This window comes from Planococcus citri, chromosome 5 (assembly GCF_950023065.1).
Source record: "Planococcus citri chromosome 5, ihPlaCitr1.1, whole genome shotgun sequence".
Taxonomy (NCBI): Eukaryota; Metazoa; Arthropoda; class Insecta; order Hemiptera; family Pseudococcidae; genus Planococcus; species Planococcus citri.
The window spans coordinates 70,694,257-70,715,100 of NC_088681.1; the positions used below are offsets into that span (position 1 = coordinate 70,694,257).

The 20,844-nt window shown below is 36.0% G+C and overlaps 1 protein-coding gene across 1 annotated transcript in view; it reads right to left on the bottom strand.

Moving 5' to 3' along the window:
* Nucleotides 1-228: 228 nt before the first annotated feature.
* Nucleotides 229-20,844, bottom strand: part of Ktl (BTB/POZ domain-containing protein Ktl) — a 36,078-nt gene continuing 15,462 nt past the window's right edge. The window contains exon 2 of the mRNA XM_065369832.1: nt 229-7,656. Coding sequence (XP_065225904.1) covers nt 7,267-7,656 — 390 coding nt within the window. The 3' untranslated portion in view covers nt 229-7,266. The remainder of the gene's footprint in view (nt 7,657-20,844) is intronic.

The window sequence follows — 20,844 nt, forward strand, 5'->3', positions numbered from 1 at the left end:
TTGGAAAAAAGTAATAGACGTTTTGAAATTTTTTATTTTAAAAAAAGCGAAATTGTGAAAATTTTTCGAATTCAGAGCAAAAAACAACACCGACAGTTATTGACAATTATTGGCGAAAAAATGATACTTTTCGCAGTCTTTATTTAAAATGGGATACTTTTTTGTAAATTAAATATCGTAATTCATTTGTCATTTGACACCAACAACAAAAACAACAACACCGACAAATTTAAAGTTATACATCATTTATTCGTATAATACATGGCAGATTTTCGTATATAATTTCATATTTTTGTACAATATTAAATATGTACCATCGTAACACTAACCAAAATTTTCATCTTAACACTATAATCGAAAAAAAAAACAAACAATATAGAAAAGATAAACTAAAACGAAAAAAAAATCGGTAAATCACTTAGAATATAAATTTTATTAGGTATATGGTTCAAGAAGCTATATTCGAGGATATTGCTATGAATGCGTCAGTGACGCCATATTGTGGAAAAAATTATCACAGCGAAACGTTCACAGTGATCATGCACGACCTCTGGTAATTACATCATAAATTTTTGTTGCCTTCGTCATTTTTAAAAATTTGATTTTCATCTACGAGTAATTGTAAGCTAAGCCTAAAATACCTACGCACTTGCTGGTATAGTTCGAGATATGTGCTGCGAGGAAGACAATAATGGTCGCTAATCGAAATTATTACTTATTAGTTAAGTAATTTTTCAAAGCTTTTCAACTCTTCGGCGGCGAGTGGCGAGAGCCTTTTTTTTTTTACTTTATCGTATAAAAGCGATGGCTTTTTAGTAAATTAAAAAACAGACCTATTTCGAGAGCATTACAAACGTTTTGTGTGAACGAAAGAAGAAGAGCCATCGATAACTATTTTTTCCTCGCTATCGTCGAATGATTTATGTGCGAAGTGACTTTTTTTTTCATAATACAAGCACGTACGAGTTGGCGATTAAATAACGCCTTCGATGTATCTATAGGTAGGCAATTTTAGTAATGAAAATATCTTTTGCAGGCTTGTAAACAACTACCTCTCTACCTACAATGTATAAGCAGGCATGTAAAATAGCGATAAACACGATCGGGTATACGAAGGAAAAAAAACAGGGTAAGGTAAATTAATATAACAGGTAACTGGTATTTCGTACGTATGTACAAAAAAAATAAAAATAGATTTTTCTATATTTCTCTCTTTTATATTCTCATTCTGTCTCTTTTATACCTAGTTGAACATGGAAACACGTAGGTACGTTGGTTTTTTTTTTTATTTATTCGCATTACATATGGAATGGATGAACCTCATTTGTTATATGTAAAAAAAAGCGTAAAATTATGTAGGTAGCCTCTATGCTACGCACAAAATTACGACGAGTATAGCAAGAAACACAGTTTGTAGGGTATTTTTTTTGTAAAACTTATAAAATAAAGTATTAGGTAAAGTAATTAGTTATTATAGGTATACTTATGACAGGTTTGATTAGAAAAAAAAATCATTATATTATTACTTAGGTAGGTAAGGTAGGTACTCGTACCTATATTATTTTTTTTCGTTTTATACAGCGTAACAGGTTTTCTGCGAGGGACAAGACACACGTAGATTTTTCATACGAGTATATAGGTAAATAATATAGGTATGAAGGTAGGTATGTATTATTTTTAATTAAGAAAAAAACAATTATTTACACTGGAAAAGTTTTTTATAAAGTTTTACTCGCTTAAATATTACAGGAGAGACGACAACTTATAAATTATGAAAGGATTAATACTCCACGAATAACACGTAGAGATAGGTCTAGGTGAAAAGTGCGTACAGAATAGGTAGGAACAAGGGGTATAGGTAGGTAGGGATCAAAGGGCTCAAACGGTGAATAAAAATGATACCTAGAGTTTCGAACGTGATGATAAATACGAGATACGTTCGCCTTGTTGGAAATTTTGAACAACGTGTACCTACGTACATATAGTATAGAGTTTTGAAAATTAATATTCTCGACGAGTCGACCGACATGTAACTTTATGCAATAAGTTAGAAGTACTCGTAGTACTCGCGCTTTACAGCTCGTTATATATTTTTGTAATTCAAAGCACTCCGCTCGCATCAAATTTCACGACGTTTTCGTAAATTAAAAAATAATTTCATTTTGTTTCAATTTTCAACGTACGTTTTCGTAATTTAGAGATAATTTAGTTAGTCTGATCGCGACTCAGCGTGACGTGCGCGTAGTAGTAGGTACTACTCGCGTCTTCTCGCTGCTTTTGCCAACCCTGAGAATGAGAAACACAAACGCTATCGCTATCGCTATAGCTATACCAAAAGTGAGAATTTTTCGTTGTACCTACGCAACTTTTTATGGTGCGTTAGCGTGCTGCGGCGTAAGTTTTGAAAATTTATCACATCGTAAACAAGAAAATTACCCATTTATCAAATGTATGCCGAGCTTTGCGAAGCTTTTTACGATTCGCTCGTCGGCGCGGCTGTTGTGTGGTTTTCGATTTAACACCATCGAGTTTACACAGCACAGCAGAGCAAAAGCGAACGTATACGTATACGTGTACGTAACGACCTTGTTGAACCGAAGCTACCTTAGCCATAAGCCATATAGGTAGAGGTACTGATCTGCCAGAGAGTTGGAAATGAATTCCAGACCGCATTATCTCTCTCTCTACCTATATACTCGATACTCGTAGTACGATATATTTCGAGTGGTGCACAAATAATGGAAGAGCTTGTAAGGTTTTTAAATCGAAAGGTAAACTGTAAAGTGAATAGAGTTACGCAGCTTTAGATATTTTCTACACCCTGTTTCCTTTGAAATCGTAACTTTTGCAGGCAACAGGGCGAAGGTGGAACGTGAACAATCCTAAAAATCAGAGAAAAATACACAGGGTGTCGAGTATTTCGCAGGTGTTATTTTCGCAACTCGTTTTACATTGATTTTGATACTTCATTTTGGTAGGGGGGTTCTGCGCCAGGAGCACTTCAGAAAGATCCTCAGCAAAAGCCTGGTGTTTCAAGCGAACTAAAAAGAGTCCTCTGGATTAGCATACGAAGTGTCCAGTCTCCAGACCAATTTTACTAATTTTCAGATACCGAGAGAGGTAGCGAGGGGGAGGGGAAATACAAAATTTTTCTAAACGTCATCGTCGCCGAATTTTAACAATCACTCCACAAACGGTTGCCGGGTGTTCATGATCGGAGAAGAGTAAGGGGCGAGGGTGACTCTTATTTTAAAGTTCAAATTTTATCGCACCCTCCCCTCCCCTCCCCAACAGCTGAATTATTCCATTTCACGAATTTCCCTGACCAAACTAAAAAATCGAATCAATCACAGCAATCATATTCAGGACAACTGGATTTTGAGATCAACTCAGAGGAGGGAGGGGGGGGGGTTGAATGTCTTGAAACATTTTTGAAATGCGTATTTCAGTAATTGTCGGACACTTTGGCATCTCACCGACTTTCTCGATTCAAAAATCGAAGTTCGAGCACAAAAATAATTTTATAAACGAAAAAAATTAGCCATAAAACGTCCGGGCATCGGGGCTTGAATTCCCACGTAGTCTTAGTGGGACAAAAATCTGACGCTCGGGCGTTTCATCGTAAGACATTTTTTTTGATTTTGTCCAATCTCAACTGATGGCATCTAATTAGGATTATTGTAGTACAATGTCTGGGTGGACTACGTCCTAAAAATTTCCCCCCACCCCCTTCACGTAGTCATGGTTTTGTCAATTTTGCTATGCAAATATTTTCCAATCGCGAAAATTACAAAATGACGACTGCGTAAATGAGGAGGGTGAGAGGTGGGGGGGGTACACTTTTGGGAAGTGATCCACCCACGTATTCTACTTAATAATCTTAGACGCCAACAATTGAATTTAGAAGAAAAAAAATTCAAAAAATGTTCACGATAAAACGCCCGAACGTCGAATTTTTGTTCCACGAAGGCTACGTGGAAATCCATACCCCAACACTCGGACGTTTTATGGCTATTTTTTTCTTCAAAAATGATAAATGATGGATAATTTAAAACTCCTCGGGGCTGAATATTTGATCTGCTTTGAGATAAATTACATACGAATGGGAAAATAGGTGAATTTCAATCCCTATGCAAAGGCTTCACATTCGTGTAAGAAAAAAGACATGGCAATGATGAAATTGGTTTTATAATTTTACCTATTTTTTGTTAAACGATAATAGCTTTTCAGCTCCCCTTCCCTTTTTTTCTGCAGTTGATAATTATTCTCCGAAGTTGACTCTTCTGCAATAGATACGCAGTTTTCGAGAAAAAAAAATGTCAACGCGATAGCAAAGTTTTGTAAAAAGGGGAAAATACTGTTTTTCAGAATTTTTAGGGCATTTGTTGAATTTTTCCATGGCAGAGCATTGTGTGATTTGCTCTTTTTTTCACAGACTGGACTTCCTGATCTACAGGGGATTGTTTGAAAAAATTAAAACTTAATCGGAAGTTCCCTTTAGAGTTTTAAAAGAAGCATATCCAAAACCCGAGAATTTTGGCTATTCGAGTTGATTTTTGAATTTTTTGAAAATCAATCGTTTATTGAATTTGGTAGAACCGAATATATAGACGAGATAAAATTCGATGTATTTCGAAATAGGCCACCTGCGAGATGTTTGCACGTGAATGGAGCACCAATACGCTTATTCTGAACGAATATCGTACCCCTAACAATACCAATGTTGATATTTACGAGTACTTATTTACAAATAAAACGTACTGTAGCCGGCTCGAAGGCATACCTACAGATATTTTTATTTAGATCAATCGATGGTACACACTACACAATACGGTACGGTTCGAACATAAAAAATAAACGCTCGGAGTGCGCTCATCTAACGAAATACGAGCAGTGCAATATGAAAAAAGAACCCGAGAGACAGAGAGAGTCTTGAAAGAAAAGAAGACGAAGCTCGTATTGGAAAATTGAATAAAACCTATCAAAATCATTCGTATTCGATGGCAAAACGGATATTAAGAGAAGTGCTGCGGAAAAATAAAATTTCCCGCTACCTGACGACACGGGCGAAACGCGAAAAAACATCAATCCGAATGCCTCGAAGTAATTTCCCTCTTTTTCGAATGCTCTGTGGCTCTCCATCTCCAACTTGGTACGAGTATTTGCCTCTCTCTCCCTCTCTCTCTCGTCTCTCGCGTTTCGTTCAAACAAGCGCGATAAAAAAGATATTACCGCGCAAACTTTAATTTGTTATTTTAAAACGTCGTGTCGCGTCGAAAAAGGCGAGATTTCTTTTCAGTTACGCCAAATATAGAAATTCGAAGATGTAAATTGAAATTTTATAGCTTTCTATGCGAGCAAAAGTTGTTAATTTTAGAATTTGCGAGTCGAAAGTTTTCGCTGCGCCGCTGGAGTCGGGTTTTTTGCGAGGGAGAAATTCGAGCTGTGCTGGTACGATGGTACGAGTACGACACAGAAACGAGAATATTTTTGCACATTGCCATAGTATAAGTAGGTATTACTATTCGTATTCGCATCTACGAGTATACCGAACAGAGGGTTTGTTGGTAGGTACGAGTACGACAAAAATGTATAGGTACAAAGGAGAAATTCTTCTCTCATCTCGTGTACCAGTAGCTATAGGTAGGTAGGTAGGTAGGTAGGTAAATGAATTCTCGATAGAATGAAAACGCGTTTCAAATTTCTGCTTATTTAAGCTGCGTTCGCAACTTTTTATGTTTTAGTCGGATTCTGTTTTTTATTGATTCGTTTCGTTTCGTTTCGTATTTCTTCGCACGTATGGGGTTAAATTATAGCTCAACTTGTAGGAACGTACCCTATGTTACATACACCAGTGTACGAGTAGGTATTCTATTTCTATACACGTGGCAATTTATAAAATGTTGAAGTATTATTTCCAAATGACTAGGCATCAGTAGCATCATCCGCAATTCCTTCCACCAGACGTTACAGAAATGTTAAAAGTGTCGGAATTATACTTATCCGATTACCCATTTATCGAATTCGCACATTGTTGAGAGGATTTTCAGGAGGAAAAAATCGTAAATCGACTGTAATCTGAGTTCGTGATATCGCAGATGGATTTTTATCAATTTTCTAATCTCCTCAATCAATTTTAGCTACGGAATATTGTCAAATTGTGTCTCTTGTTGGACGAAATTTTTTTTTATCCTTTAATTTTCCTGCTTTTATAGTCACAAACTTACTCTTGGGGTCCATGTTTTAGAAAAAACTGTAAAAATTGGGTCTCAAAACCTACAAGTAGGTATGAGAAAAATTGGTTTAAATTTAAACCAATAAATCGAAAATAGAGTAGAAATTTAAATTTAGTTTTTCCCAAATTTGAGACTCTGATTTTTTTTCGAAGAATAGTCCATTCAATTTTCAAAAAAAAAAAATCACCGAAAATCGAAAAATGAAATTCAGCCCCTCAAATTTAGCCAGATGGAATATTTTTGGATGCATTTTCGATTTTTTTTCATCCGGTCCAGAAAACTTTCCGCTGGTTTGAATATTTTTCTTGCGAGTGATTATTTATCAATTTCCAATAAAAAAAATCTCAAATTAAAAAGTCAAGTCATAGGTTCCTTAAAAATATATAAATGCTGAAAAGAAGTAACTGTCGAGAAGTTTGTATCATGAAAGTAGTCATTCAGGTATGCTTCGGAAGAAATGCAGATGGAGATGCTCTATGATTGGTTTTATCGTGTTTGGACCATTACCCAGTTCACATCCTTTTTAGATGCCAGTATTGTGTACACAATTCTACTGTCTGTCCTTCCTTCCTTCCATAGCACACGAAGAATAAGGTAATTATGAAGAAAATGGATAAAAATTGGGGTAAATTTACCTATATATTTCGTAGATAGGTAAGTATAGACTTTATGTGTACTGCTGGCACATAAATTTTGAAAGACGACCGGAGACTATAAAATGAATAATACACGAGTACATATTATTATATATAGGCGACAACTGGAACTGGAACTGGACGCTATAGCGAATCGACTCTTACACACGTTGAGTATAAAGTCTAACATTACACATACGATTAGTTTGGAAAACGTTATGGATAGTCGTCTGCGCTACAGTACAAGTACATACGGTACAATACACTCTACGTACGGGGTACGTACCTGTACACCTACTACTCGCACTCGCGGTTATAGAGTACGCAGCCTGCGATAATGACGACAAGTTGAATACAATATCTACATATACGAGTAGTATACGCGAGGTTGGTTATTAATCTCTACAGAATACGAATTCGTTATAATGGTTCCAGCGACTTTCTTCGGCGTCCACTCCGGGCTTCAGATCGTTCGGCGATTGGGTGCCGGCTGTACCAGAAGCGCAACTACTGGCCAAGTAGAAGCCTTGATCTTGCAGCATGTCGAATGCCTGCTCGATGGATGAATGCTTAAGGTAAAATCGCGCCGTGTATCTGTCCGTTTCGCCGTGGTCCGGATCTCTGCTTTCGTTTAACGTTGCTCCGAATACGTCCCTGCACAGAGTCACCCTGCCGCAGACTAGGATTCGGGTAATTTTACGGAATTTCACGTCCGATAGCACATCCTTGCCGAAGGCGAAACTGCCTCTGTATCCGACCACTATGTAGCCTCTCTTTGGATCCGCCTGTTTCAAAAACAATCGATTGCAAACTATCAGATTAGAATGGATTCGATAAACTTTACGATGCTAGTGTAACTATATTATTGTAATTTAAACCCTCAAGTTCACCTTATCATATCGTACAGGTACCTACCCTATATCCTTACCTAGTCTTATACCAGATACCTTGGCAAATTTTATGACTGCGGTTGGCTTAACTTTCCGCCATATTTAATTCATAATCGTTAAACCGAATGAGTAAAACTCGAGTAAAGCTCAAAACTACCTACCTATACCTGGCCAAGGAAAGTATCCCAAACGCCATTATAGTTTTTGAACTGGACGAAGGGGAATCGAAAGAGGACCTCAAAGTACTCCACCAGTAAAACTTTCATGTGCTGAAACTCTTATTTTTCATTTTAGACTAATGGTCCGTCATATGAATAATATTCCTAAGGACCACCTTCCCCTCAACTCCCAAAAAGAGTAGCACTGAGCCAAATACTATCAACTACAGGGTTGTAAGGTAATTTATGTCGGTAAATTACGGCGGTATTTTACCGTATTTTACCGTATTTTACCAAAAGTTTATTACCGTATTTTACCGTAAATTACCAAAAAGCATTTTTTGCCACATTATTTGAAAGTTGAAAGGATGAATCAACAGCTGAAGATGATTGGCATCAAAATTTACAATTAATTTGCATAAATGCTAATGATAATTGATGCATGTTACATATAAACAGGAAAATGTCTTGAAAATTACCAAACAATTCCCAGAAAATTATTCACAATTGGTCAAAAACTTAAAAAAAAATGGCAAATGGCATCATATCGTGAAAACATGTTGAAATCAATTGAAATGTCATTAAAATAAAATGTACTTCAAAGTTCAAAATCATTAAATTTTGGTTATTTCAATCATTAAAATAACCAAATTGGTCAATTTTTGATTTGTTGACAATTTTGAATGATTTTAATTTTTAATTATAATTTTAATCCATGCTTTATTGCTTTCCAGTTTTATGGTTATTGGTTAATGGTTATACAATTAATTTTTCCCCATTGGCCATCTTTCATCACTTTTTAGTTTTTATTTTTAGTAATTTTCAGTAACTTCAAGGTTTTTTAAGTGTTGTTAATGTAATTTTTAACCCCTTCATAGTTTCATATTGTTTTCAAATTTCAAGCAGAAAATTATTGAAATTTCCACCCATCATATAATAATACACAATTTTATAAGTTTGAACCTTTGAAGGGTTGAACACTATAAGTTCATTACATTATTCAAGATGGTAAAATACGGTAAAATACCGTATTTTACCGTATTTTACCGCCGTATTTTACCAGCGAATAAATTACGGTAATTTAACAACCCTGATCAACTAACAATACTGGTAACTCCATCAAAAAATGGTGTTTTATCCTCCTAGAGGCCTGGCCAGTAACTAAATTTTACACAAGCATCTGATTTGCTGATTTGAATCACGCGGACTTGCGAGATTCAAACCAGTTATGAACCAACCAATCAGAGCATTTTTGATAAGAGTTAGTTTCTGTCCAGGCCGTTCAGATCGTGCTTTTGCTGCGACAAAAACGCCCAATGTATTTTAAATGGACTTGCCAGTATTGTTAAGTTAATAGTATTTGACTGAGCTGTCCACTTCCGTGGCATACCAGCACTGGAAAGATGCCTCAAAGGAGGCTGGACCCAGGAGGATAATCTCAACAGCCCAGAGACAGTTGTTCACTCAAGGAGGCCTGGAGCATCCATACTCCATGATATTCAGTGACCATATCTACACACCTGCTACGCAATACCTGGTGCTTCCTGGAATTCAAGAGCGATTCTACACCCCAGTCAGTGCTGCCAGCATGGGGGATCTTCTCCCATACAAACAATATCTTGACATGCACAAACCAACACCTCATGATATCAAGACCAGACTCATCTCCTCTGCTGCAGAAGTAATCCGGAGAAGAAGCTTGGGAAATATGGCTTTAACAGCGGTTGAGTCCAATGGGCTACTCACTCTGGAGGAAGCAAATGAAGACATATTTCTACAAGGGCCCTCCTTTGCACTGGCACACTGCATCAGCCAAGACCTCAGAATGTCTGCTGGGATAGCGAGGGACTTCATCTGCCACTTTGGAGGTAGAGAGATGCTGCTGACCCAACCAGTGATGCATGGAAACTTACCGCGGTAACTTACCTGAGAACTTGCCGGTAAGTTACCATGACATAAATTACCATAAGTTACCGCGGTAATAGGTTTGTTTGTTTTCTCGGGTTTCTTGTCGGGTTTTGCCCCGCGCTACCCCGCGCAACCCACGCGCTAAACCCGTTTAGGGCTGCGCGGGGTAGCGCGGGGCAAAACCCGACAAGAAACCCGAACAAAACGAACAAACCTTATTTATAAATTTTCAACAGAAATGTTGACAAGGGTAATTTTGGACATTTGCATGTGCTCCTATAGCTGTCTAGATACAACAAGTTACAATTTTTCAATGTGTATGTAAATAAATAGGTAGGTACCAAGGTACCGATTACAAATCTTCAAAAGTTGTATTTTTTTCTTTTTGAATGCTGTGTCTGTGTGGTTTGAACAATCTCACATCATGATTCATGACTGATTTCAGGGCTTGCAAACCGAAACCAAAACCGAAACCGAAACCCTCAAAAACCGATTAAAATTGCTCAAAACCGAAACCAAAACCGAAACCAGGAGCGTTATTTTCCTACAACTAAAACCAAAACCGAAACCGGGAGCGTTATTTTCTCAAATTCAAAACCGAAACCGAGAGCGTAACCAATTGAAAACTGAATTGGTTTTGGTTTTGGAATTTTTCAGGTAATTAGCCCAATTAATACTGCATTTTTGGTAAAAATGAAGTAAAAACTGATGCTAAAGGTAAAAAGGCCTGAAAACTAAAAAAATTGACAAATTTGGCACTGCCAAAGTGCAGCTTTCTAGTCACATACACAAAGCACTTGAAAAAATGATCACTTTCTTGGCCTTCTTCCTTCTAAAAAAAGGAGAAAAAAGGAAAAAACCAAAACCAAAACCAAAACCGAAACCGATTCCTTTGAAATCAAACCCTTTAAGCAAAACCGGAACGAGAGAGATATTATTTCTGAAAACCTAAACCAAAACCAAAACCGAAACCTTTACTTTTTCAAAAAACACAAAACCGAAACCAAAACCGAGAGTGATATCTATCCGGTTTTCAAGCCCTGACTGATTTTAGTTTACTTTTTTAATTGAAAAGTTTCCATATCCACAGCTATCAAATTTTCCTAGGTTTTTTAAGATGAAAAAATTGCTAAACTAAAAAAGAACTCAAAGAAGTGAAGGAATTCCAGAAATTGAGCAAAATCAATAATCAAAAATCAAGCATTATTTTACTTGTTTTTTTTTAAATTCATTTTTATTTTTTCATTTTTAAATGTGAAGAATTTTCATTTTGAAAAAAATTTGAGAAATCATCAATAATTATTTTTTTTTTGAAAATTATTGTTGGGGTGCGTTGTGATTAGGAATTTTTTGAAAAATGAGTGGGAGGGGCAGAATGCAGAAATTTTTGTTCTGCCCTAGCCCAAATGAGCAGAATTGGGAAATTGGGAAATCTGCTCAAGTCCCTAGCCATTTCTGTCAGTTGTTGGAAGTTTTGGATGATTTTAAGTTAACCATCATCTCAATTCTGATCTTCTGATTCTGAACCATTTTGGTGAAACTTTATAAGTTACTTAAATTACTGGTAACTTACTAGTTACCCAATTATAAATTACCGGTAACTTAGCATCACTGGACCCAACCACACAATGTGGGGGAAGTGGCTACTCTAAAGCGTAAAATCAAAGGCATAGTGAGCCAGAGTCACTACATCCATGAAGGTCAAAGAAGTAGCTGTAAGCTTCAAAATGACTTGAAATCCACCTGCAGTTAACGCAATAGCGTATTGAAATCAGTTTGCAGAGTGACTTTCAGCTTTCCAACTCCATTTGATGAAATTTCTACAAAATGTCAAATTTCAAAAATCGAATAGAGGCTCCTAAAATTTTCAAAAAGTCGCTGAAGGTTACAAAATTACTTAAACCTACCAGCAGTCGACCTAATAACGTGTTTAAATTGGAGTGCAGCGTTGATTTTGGATGTCCAGCCTCATTTAATAAAATTGTGTAAAAATTTTGAGCATCAAAAATCCGCTGGAGGCTCCAGAACTGCTTAAAAAGGTTTAAAACGATTTCCAATTGATTTGGCAGGTTGAAAATAAGGTATACCAGTCTAATCATATTGAACATCTTTGTAAATCATGTATGAAAAAGTTTAATCTAATGAGAAAATTGTTGCATACATCTTTTGGAGCTGATCGTGCTACTTTACTCCTGATTTATAGATCTCTAATTAGATCAAAATGTGACCATGGTGCTGCAATTTATGGATCTGCTACTCCAAACATCTTGAACCGACTTAATGCACTGCTCTCTGGCTTGCTACTGGGGCCTTCAGAACATCGCCTACTATCAGCCTACTGTATGAAAGTAATGAATGGCCATTAAACCTACGTAGAAAACGTATTGTATTGAATATGATTGCACATTTGGGATCATCACCTTCAATTTCAGCTGCCAATTTGATAAATAACAATTCTGAAAAAAGGAAATTTCACTTTTTCAACTATGCCAACACTGCTTTACAATCTATGAACATTTCATTGCCCACTCTCGATTTTACCACCTTGGGAACAACTGAAGGTAAAGCTTGACTTCACCTTATTACAAAATTTTGGAAAAAACCAACATAGTGATGTAATTAAAAGAGCCTATCGGAACTAATACATAATTACCAAAATTGTGTCAAAATATGGCTCATTTGTTGGATGTGCAGTGCTTGGCGATAAATTTGATGTTATTCGTTATTCACTACCATCATTCTACTCTACTCTCTCTGCTGAATTATTTGCAATCAAACTAGCAGTTCAACAAACTTCAAGAATGTAAAATAAATCTCTTATTCTTACTGATTCAGCTAGCGCACTTCACTGCTTATTAGATTCTCATCATCATTCTCAACATCCACTCGCCAAAGAAATAATCTCTCATTTGACCTGATTCCATATTGGTCAAGTTACACTAGCATGGATTCCTGGACACAAAGGCATTGAAGGGAACAAATCAGTTGACAAAATGGCAAAAGAAGCAGCCTCACTCAACTAGTACCAAACATACCAGTCCATAGTGTTGCCTTTAAAACTGTGGTGAAAAACCAGCTATACTTAGAATGGTCTAATAATTGGAACTGTACCGACACATGTAATGTAATAAACTGAGATCCAATAAACCTTCAGTCAAATTCTGGTCCACCTCCTACCAAATCAACCGCCAAGTCTGGCTACGGGCCTGCGCCAAGAGGAATCAGTTCTGTGTAAAATGCGTGTTGGTCACTCAAAACTTACTCATGCCTATCTCCTTGAAAAAAAAACCTCCTCCTTTATGTACCCTATGTTCTGTCCAAATCACAATACAGCACATATTAGTAGACTGTCCAAAATATTGTGAATTGAGAAATAAGTACAAACTACCAAATACTTTACCAAATATTCTACTTGATGACTTAGAGACCATAGCCAACCTATTTAAGTTCCTTCAATCCAGTGGACTTTCAACTCAACTGTAACCTTTTTACCTGCCATGCCTCTGGCCTTTGTTGCAGTAAAGGCACATTAATGGAAAACATAAAATAAAGTAAGTTACTTATAATTTTTAGATTATCAATCGCTAAAAAACTTGAATTTTCGGCAATAAGCAAGACTTTTGGACAATTTCTGATAAAAAAGGAGGCAGGTACAACTTTTTGGATTTTTTTGCCAAAAACGAGAATTTTTGACAATTTTTGACAAAAAATGGTAGGTAGGTCTAGGTACTTCATCGCCATCTTTGTTCAAAATGAAAGACTTTTTTAAGTCAATTTTTCGGTTCAAAAAGTACATCAATTTGGTCACCAAAAGCGTAATTTTTGGAAAAAGCATACGTTAGTCCCAAACCGCAATAATTACAAATTTCAGCTGCTCGAATTGATTTTTCAAGTTTTTGCAAATTTTTGAAAATTTAAAACTGATTAATGGAATATTCTACATATTATTCTGTAAAAATGATGGAAATTAGTTCTGAAACTGATACAACTTCTTCGAACTGAATTCCACTATTTCTGGTCATTCTGGAGCCTCCAGCGCAATTTCCGATTTCTCTATAATTTGAAAATTTCCCCAGAAAGCGTGGAAATTAATTTGGGCAGCTAGAAATCGAGTTGTGACCTATTTTCAACCTATTTGTAGCGTTAGTTAATTGTCATTAGAGTCGATTTCCTGTTGGACAACTCGAAGGTTTTTTTGCCTACATTCTCCAGTTCATATAGTTAAAAAATGTAAGTCTGGTCAAAAAAACGCATTTGGGGTATCCGTCTGAAAATCCAGAGAAATGTGGGTAAACTCATTGAATGGGCCCGAATCCAAAAGAAGCCATAACTGGATTTTCAGCTACCCAAATTAATTTCCACGTCTTCTAAAAAAATTTTAAAATTTTGAAGAAATCAAAAATTGCGCCAGAGGCTCCAGAATGTCTTAAAATTACCTTTAGTTGATTCAGAACGTTGAAATTAAGTTGAAGTAAAAAATAGTTTCCAAACTTCGTAGAAATTTTGTGAAAATTTCAACTTTCAAAAATTTCGTCGAGCCTTTAGAACTGCCTAAAATGATACGAAAACGATTTTAATCAATTCAGGTGAGAGGGGGGCGGGAGTCGAAAATAAGGGACATAAAATTTTAGGGTTTCACGTCAATTTGATGAAATTTAAATTTTTTCCTCATATTATTTGGCCCTTTGATGTTCAAAAACTCATCAGAAATTAAAATGAAATTTCGGCTGGTGGTTTTAAAAATATTCCGATAACTACCCCTCAAATGGACATTTTTCTGAAAGGGCTCCAAGGTGCGATAAAAAAGAAAGAAAAAATGTAGGTACTAAGTATTTCATCTCACACAGAATTCATTCTAGACAATGAAGCTTTTTTTTATTGACATTCTGAACGAAGAAAATGTTTTTTAAACGATTTGCGAAAAGCAACTTGTAACAGGAGCACAGATGCTTGCTCAGCAAAACGTTGGTTGTGACTTTGGCAACGATAGCGACAGCAACAGCGACGGGGGTGTTTTGTGCTTGATAATTTTTACGTAAAAGCGAGCCTAATTCCGTTTAGTAGCGAGCTCGTCGTGTATTTAGTTAATCGAAACGGCGGTTTGTATAAGGGTTTGCGAGATTGTAACAATGGTCGCGCAACAAAGAATTTCAAATCTGCAACGTACAACACGAACAACCAAGCTGTAATAAAAGGCCGTTTCTTAGGGCTTTGTATAAAGTCTTCTGCTCTATTTACATTCTACCTACGCCCCGTATGGAGCAATACTCGTGTATCTACCAGCTACCTGACCTATATGTCTACCAATGTAGATGTATACGCCTTAATTACACCCACGTAAAGATAGATAGGTCTTGGTTGGAACCACCATACCTTTTTCACTTTTATGGGGTGACATGACGACGTACCCAACACTCGATAAAATGAGTATAGGTTTTAGGTATGGTACCTACACGTTTAATTAATAATAATCAAAACAGTAGTATGGAGACGATTGTGTAAATATTGTACGAGAAGGTACGTACAAAGTACATATAGATACAAATTACACGTATGCACGTAATTTGTACCGTATCAACTCGTTTGCGTAGATACGTAGATAAATACAAAAACATAATGACGAAAATTACAAACGACGACCACGTAGCAAAAATTTAATTAAAAATAATCCATTGTTGGAATAAATTCGAGCGAATATGTAGGTTTAGGTACTTGAGAATTCAAGAGCTAAACGCTGATTCAAAATTATACTGATTGGTTTTAATATTCGTCGAATTCACGCGAATGTTGATAACGAGTTTTAAATAAAAAATGAAAACGTTCGTAGATTGGCAGATTATAATTACTTTTTGTCGCGATAAGCACGATACGATGGCAAAAAAATATAATTTGAGAATTCGTCGACGATCACATAAGTTTTTAATTAAGTAAAGGGGGAAAAAACTCGTAAACGATAGACGTGAGGCGATACCACTTGAAATATTCAAAACACTTTACGCGTAATTTTTTTGCTATTAATGTCGAATTCGCCAGAGAGGCATGGGACAGCATTGGAGTTCAGTTATCGTACCTTCGACGAGGGTTTCGCGTTTCTGGTACGAGTACATGATTTTTTAGGGTTTTGTTATCTCGTTCTGCGGGGAATAAATCGAGATGTGATAATGGATCGTGTCATAGACACATTTGAGTATTTTTAGAAACGACAATGTATGCGTGATTCGGTTAGTAAACAAAATTGTAATTTTTTATTCTCGATTTGGTATACGAGTATAATATGTACTTAGTACCTACCTCTGTATTTATTAAAGTGGCTCTTATTCGTATTTGTGAAAATTTGCTCCCTCTTTTTTTCACTTCCGCCTCCAAAAAGTTGTTAAAATTTAGGTATGCAAGAAAAAATTCCTGAAAATTTTGGACTTCACTTTGAAATTGATTCAGAATCAAAATTTCTGCTTTTGGATTTCTCTAGTTAATCTCTCTTTCGAAAAATGACTCCTCCGTTTCCCACTAAGGTATTTTTGAATCCTTGCATAGAGCATCCCAAAGTTGAAAAAAAAACAAAAAAAATTGAATAAATCGAAGTAGGTTGAGAATTTTTTGTGCTTTTTATTTAATACAAAGTGTAAGTCTAAGTATGGTGAATTTTAATTTTCCAACCACATTTGGTAAAATTTTGTGGAAATTTCAAATTTTAAAAATCTACGTGGGAGGCTCCAAAACAGCTCGAAATGATTTGAAACTATTCCAATAGATTCGAGGTGTCCGCTTTCTCGGCCAATTTGGTAAAATTTTGATATTTTCCCATTTTTGTCTCTTATGATTTTTATAAAAATTCTCCAAAAATCGAAAAATGTACTTTACTGCCTGAAATTTCACCTGATGATGTGTTTTTGGCGTGCTTTTTTGATCTATTTTTGTTCAGTTCGAGAGTTTTTCCACTCCCTTGTTTGAATAATACGTCATGTGCTTTTTAACGCCTCCTTATTTTCACCAATTTCTGGTTGATGGGCCCTTTAAAAAAACGTCTACACGAAGAAAATTGTATTGAATTTTAAAGATCGAGTGCCATCTTGTTATGTACTATACGGATGTACTGACTGGTAATAATACAAAACCAACTGACTGTACTTTTAAGACGCCCGAAAGCGACGTTTTTATTTTATGAATTGCTTTGTTTACTTGGAACATAGCTTGAAACGTTTATTGTTGCATTCTATCATCATCGTATAAGGAACAAGGAAATAAAAAGGTTCGAGTTGTCCATTACTCGATATAATAGTCGTGTTTTCTACTGGTAAAATGATGGTCGATTCGACGACGTAGTATAACCTCGATTTAATTACGTGTTGAGCCGAGCACGGCTCGCTATAAGTGCTCATCATCGTGGAAGAGAGCAAAAAAAAAAAAAAAAAAGAAAAATAGAAAAGAAAACACGGCTGCTGCAAAGTATGTTTTTGAGAGTAGGTATAACTAATGAGAATGGAAACTTCAAAAGAGTCGTTTGAAAACTCGACAGCGGCCCGAGAAAGGAAGGGCGAGGAGAAAAAAATGAAATTATACGTTTTACCGCGTTTAGTTCCTGCCGATGGAGCGGCTTCGCGTCCGTCGTCGTCGGCTTTTATAAAGTCGCAGACGATTATACGCGACTTGGAAAATTGTAAAAGAAAATTAAATTTGAGAATAACTTTTTAAAAAGGACTCGAAATGATTTACTTTGGCAGATAAGCGGAAACCGATGGAGTTTCCTCGGGTAGTTTATTTGCTGACCTCTATAATCGGCTGTGCAATTTGTCTTCGGGTCGTTCACGCCTTATATAGCAGTTTGTCTGCGGTTCAACGTGCACTATAAGTTATACTCGTGCTTACTGCTTGTGCTTACCCGAGTACGAGTACCTAAAGAAACACCTTTGTGGGTACTTAGTTGGCGAAATTTTCCGTCATCGACCGCCGCCGAAATGTGTACGGTCGCGAATGCTCAGAGTCGCCATTACTCGACTGTTTGAATTTTTTAGGGATGTACGAGTTGTTTTAGCAGATGTGAAACTGGAAATATACGAGAAGTTTGCACTTACTAGATGAGAAAATATACGTAGAAATTATTTTTTGATTGATGAACGTGCAAATTACACTCATAGTATTCTGAACAAGTGGAAAGTTTTACTCATAACCGGTGTCCTATTTGGATTGCAGACGTAATTTAGCTAGAATACAGCAACCCTGGTTATTCAAAAGTGAATGAAACTCAAAATACACTACCAGTAAAAATTTCAGACACTGATATTCATTTTTCAATGTTTACGAATTTGTGTAAACCATAATTTGTGGCTCATTTCTCATGAAAAAAAAAACAAAATTTCATTAGGTTCACATGAAATTTAGTTTGTACTGTATTTCGAACCTACCGAGTCGATAGGCGATGATCATAAACCGTTTTGGAGCCCCCAGCAGACTCAGCACACTGAAAGAGGACCAAAAATTTCAGCGTTTTAAGTATGTACTATGTTAATCTGATCAAATTTTGATTTTTTTTATGAGAAATGAGCCACAAATTTATAGTTTGGCATATGACAATAGGAATACTTGCACTCCCCCCCCCCACCAACGATCCACCGGGGCCATTTTTTTTCTTAAAGGGGACATCCTAAAGAACATTTTAAAATACAATGTGCCCAAAAAAGTAGATTTTGCTTTCCTACGCAGGATCACTCGGTCGAAATTTTTTGAACTGGACAAAACCATATCGAAAGAGTATGCAAAAATTCATCACCGGACAAAATTTCAAGTTCTGAAGTGTATTTTTCGATTTTTTGGTGAATTTTTGAAAATTAAAACGAGGGAAAAATAAGGAAAAAAATCAAAATCATACCAAATTGATCCAGAAAGCTGAAATTTGAGGTATACTTTAGACCAACGTAGTTTTTGATCAAAGATGAGTCCCAGGTATTTTGTATTTGTAACACGAGGGATATAGGTTCATTGTGTAAGCGGATTTTTATACTTTTTACCAATATTCTCAAAAATTACTAAAATTGCCAAATTTTTGGTTTTCAATTTTATTCTCTTAAAAATTATCCAAAAGCATTGCTTAGAAATTTGCCATGAATTGTCTAAATGTATCACTTTTTTGCCAATAATTCCTGAAAAGTGACGCTTTTTCAGAAATTGTCCAAGTCTTGCTTTTCGTCAATAATTACAAAAAAATCCTCGCTTTTTAACAAAATTTTTAAAAATTACTTAGTTTTTTTCAAAAATTGTTCAAACGTTCCGTTTTTTTCCAGAAATTGTCAAAAAAACATTTTTTCTAATAAAATGGTCAGTAACCTTATCGTTTTATTTTGTTTCGTCAAAAATTGAAAAAAAAAACTTATTTTTGTTGCTCTGGTAAAAAAGTTAATTAAGAACATTTTGATAGAAAAATAAAAGCAAGATTTTTTGGAAATTTTGAGCAACAGAGTGAGAATTTTATTCAACTTTTTACTTTTTTTCAATGGGAAGGGGGGAAGGGGTGTCCCTCAATAAAGAACTGAAATAGCCAAACTTGGGAGACCGGGAGAGGTTTTTTCAAAAAATGGTTTTTAAGAAGAGTTCTGCTTAAATGGAAAATTTGTGCATAAGGAGGATTTTTTTCAAACTGGAAGGAAGACTTTTCTGCACTGAAAATGCAATAAAAAAATGAGGAATTATTTTCTCATAAAATCCATCAATTTCAGAAGGGGAGGATGAGAGAATGGCATGAAAATAATTCAAATTGGACTGTGGTAGAAATTGAAGGGGTGGGGGTGGAAAACTACTTCGCTTTGAAAGTTGCAAAGTTCTTTCTTTAATAATCGAAAAACCAACAAAATCAAATTGTTCGATGATAATTCCAGAAAATGCTACGTACAGTACAAGATTTTCCCAAACTTGTCACAGGCTGATGAATTTTCTGTTTACATTATGTCAAGGCTGATGTTGAACCAAATGGATTGTTGTCACATTCTACATTTAAAATCACATCACTTGTTGAAGAAAAACATGAATTAGACCTGAATCCTTTACCTTCCTTGATCCTTCATCGCACATGGCACAGGTTTTATGTAGGGGGAAAAAAATCTAAAGACTGTAATAATCATTTGCATTTTTGCTTTAGATTTTTTCCATACCGGTAAAAGATTAAAGCGATCCAACTCGTTGTAAATTCAATTTGAAGCATCGTTATAACTAAGAATATACACTGTAAGGTACTGCCTTTACTTTGAAAACACACCATCGCCCAACGTATATAATTTTGAAACTCTGACAGCTTTTTTTTGTTCATTCGAGGTAAATCTGGCTGTACTAAACCGAAGTCGAATAACTCAAAGAAGGGTACCTATAGGTATTTTACTCGGGTTACAAAACATTTGTCAGTCGTGTTTCGTGGCAGTCTTCCGGCGCGTTAATTAAAGAGGTGAAAAAAATACTACCTAGCTCGATTGCGTTGGCAGGTTTCACGCTCGAGTTGAGTTCATTTTTTACACCACCTACAGGGTTTTATTTACCGTGTGAAAGTTTACTTTGGGACGATGAATGCGCGCGTATTTGGTTGAGTAAGTACTTGAACGAAACTAGGAGTAAAGTAACTAACGTAAGGCGGTGTATTTTGGTGTTACGTGACACGAAAATCTTCGACGATGACGACGACGACGACGACACGAAAATTTTCCTGCTCTAGCTGGAGCTTTCAGCTCGCTTTACATTTTGTACTTATTAGTACATACGAAGAAAGAATTTTTAATTAAAGTTCGCAGCGAATGTAATTTACTCGGCAAGCTGCGGTATTTCATTTCGGCGCAAAATATGAAAGAATTTTTCGCCAAGGTACCACCGGAGTGTCTTTATAGTATCTTTGAGCTTTCTTTCGTCTTAGAGGTATAGGTATAGGTACCTTTTATTACGCAGAAGGCTCGAATAAAGACATGCCATATTTTCCTAGCATATTTCTAGTAAACGTGAGCCGACTAATTTCATACATAACAGATACGAGTAAGTATCTCGA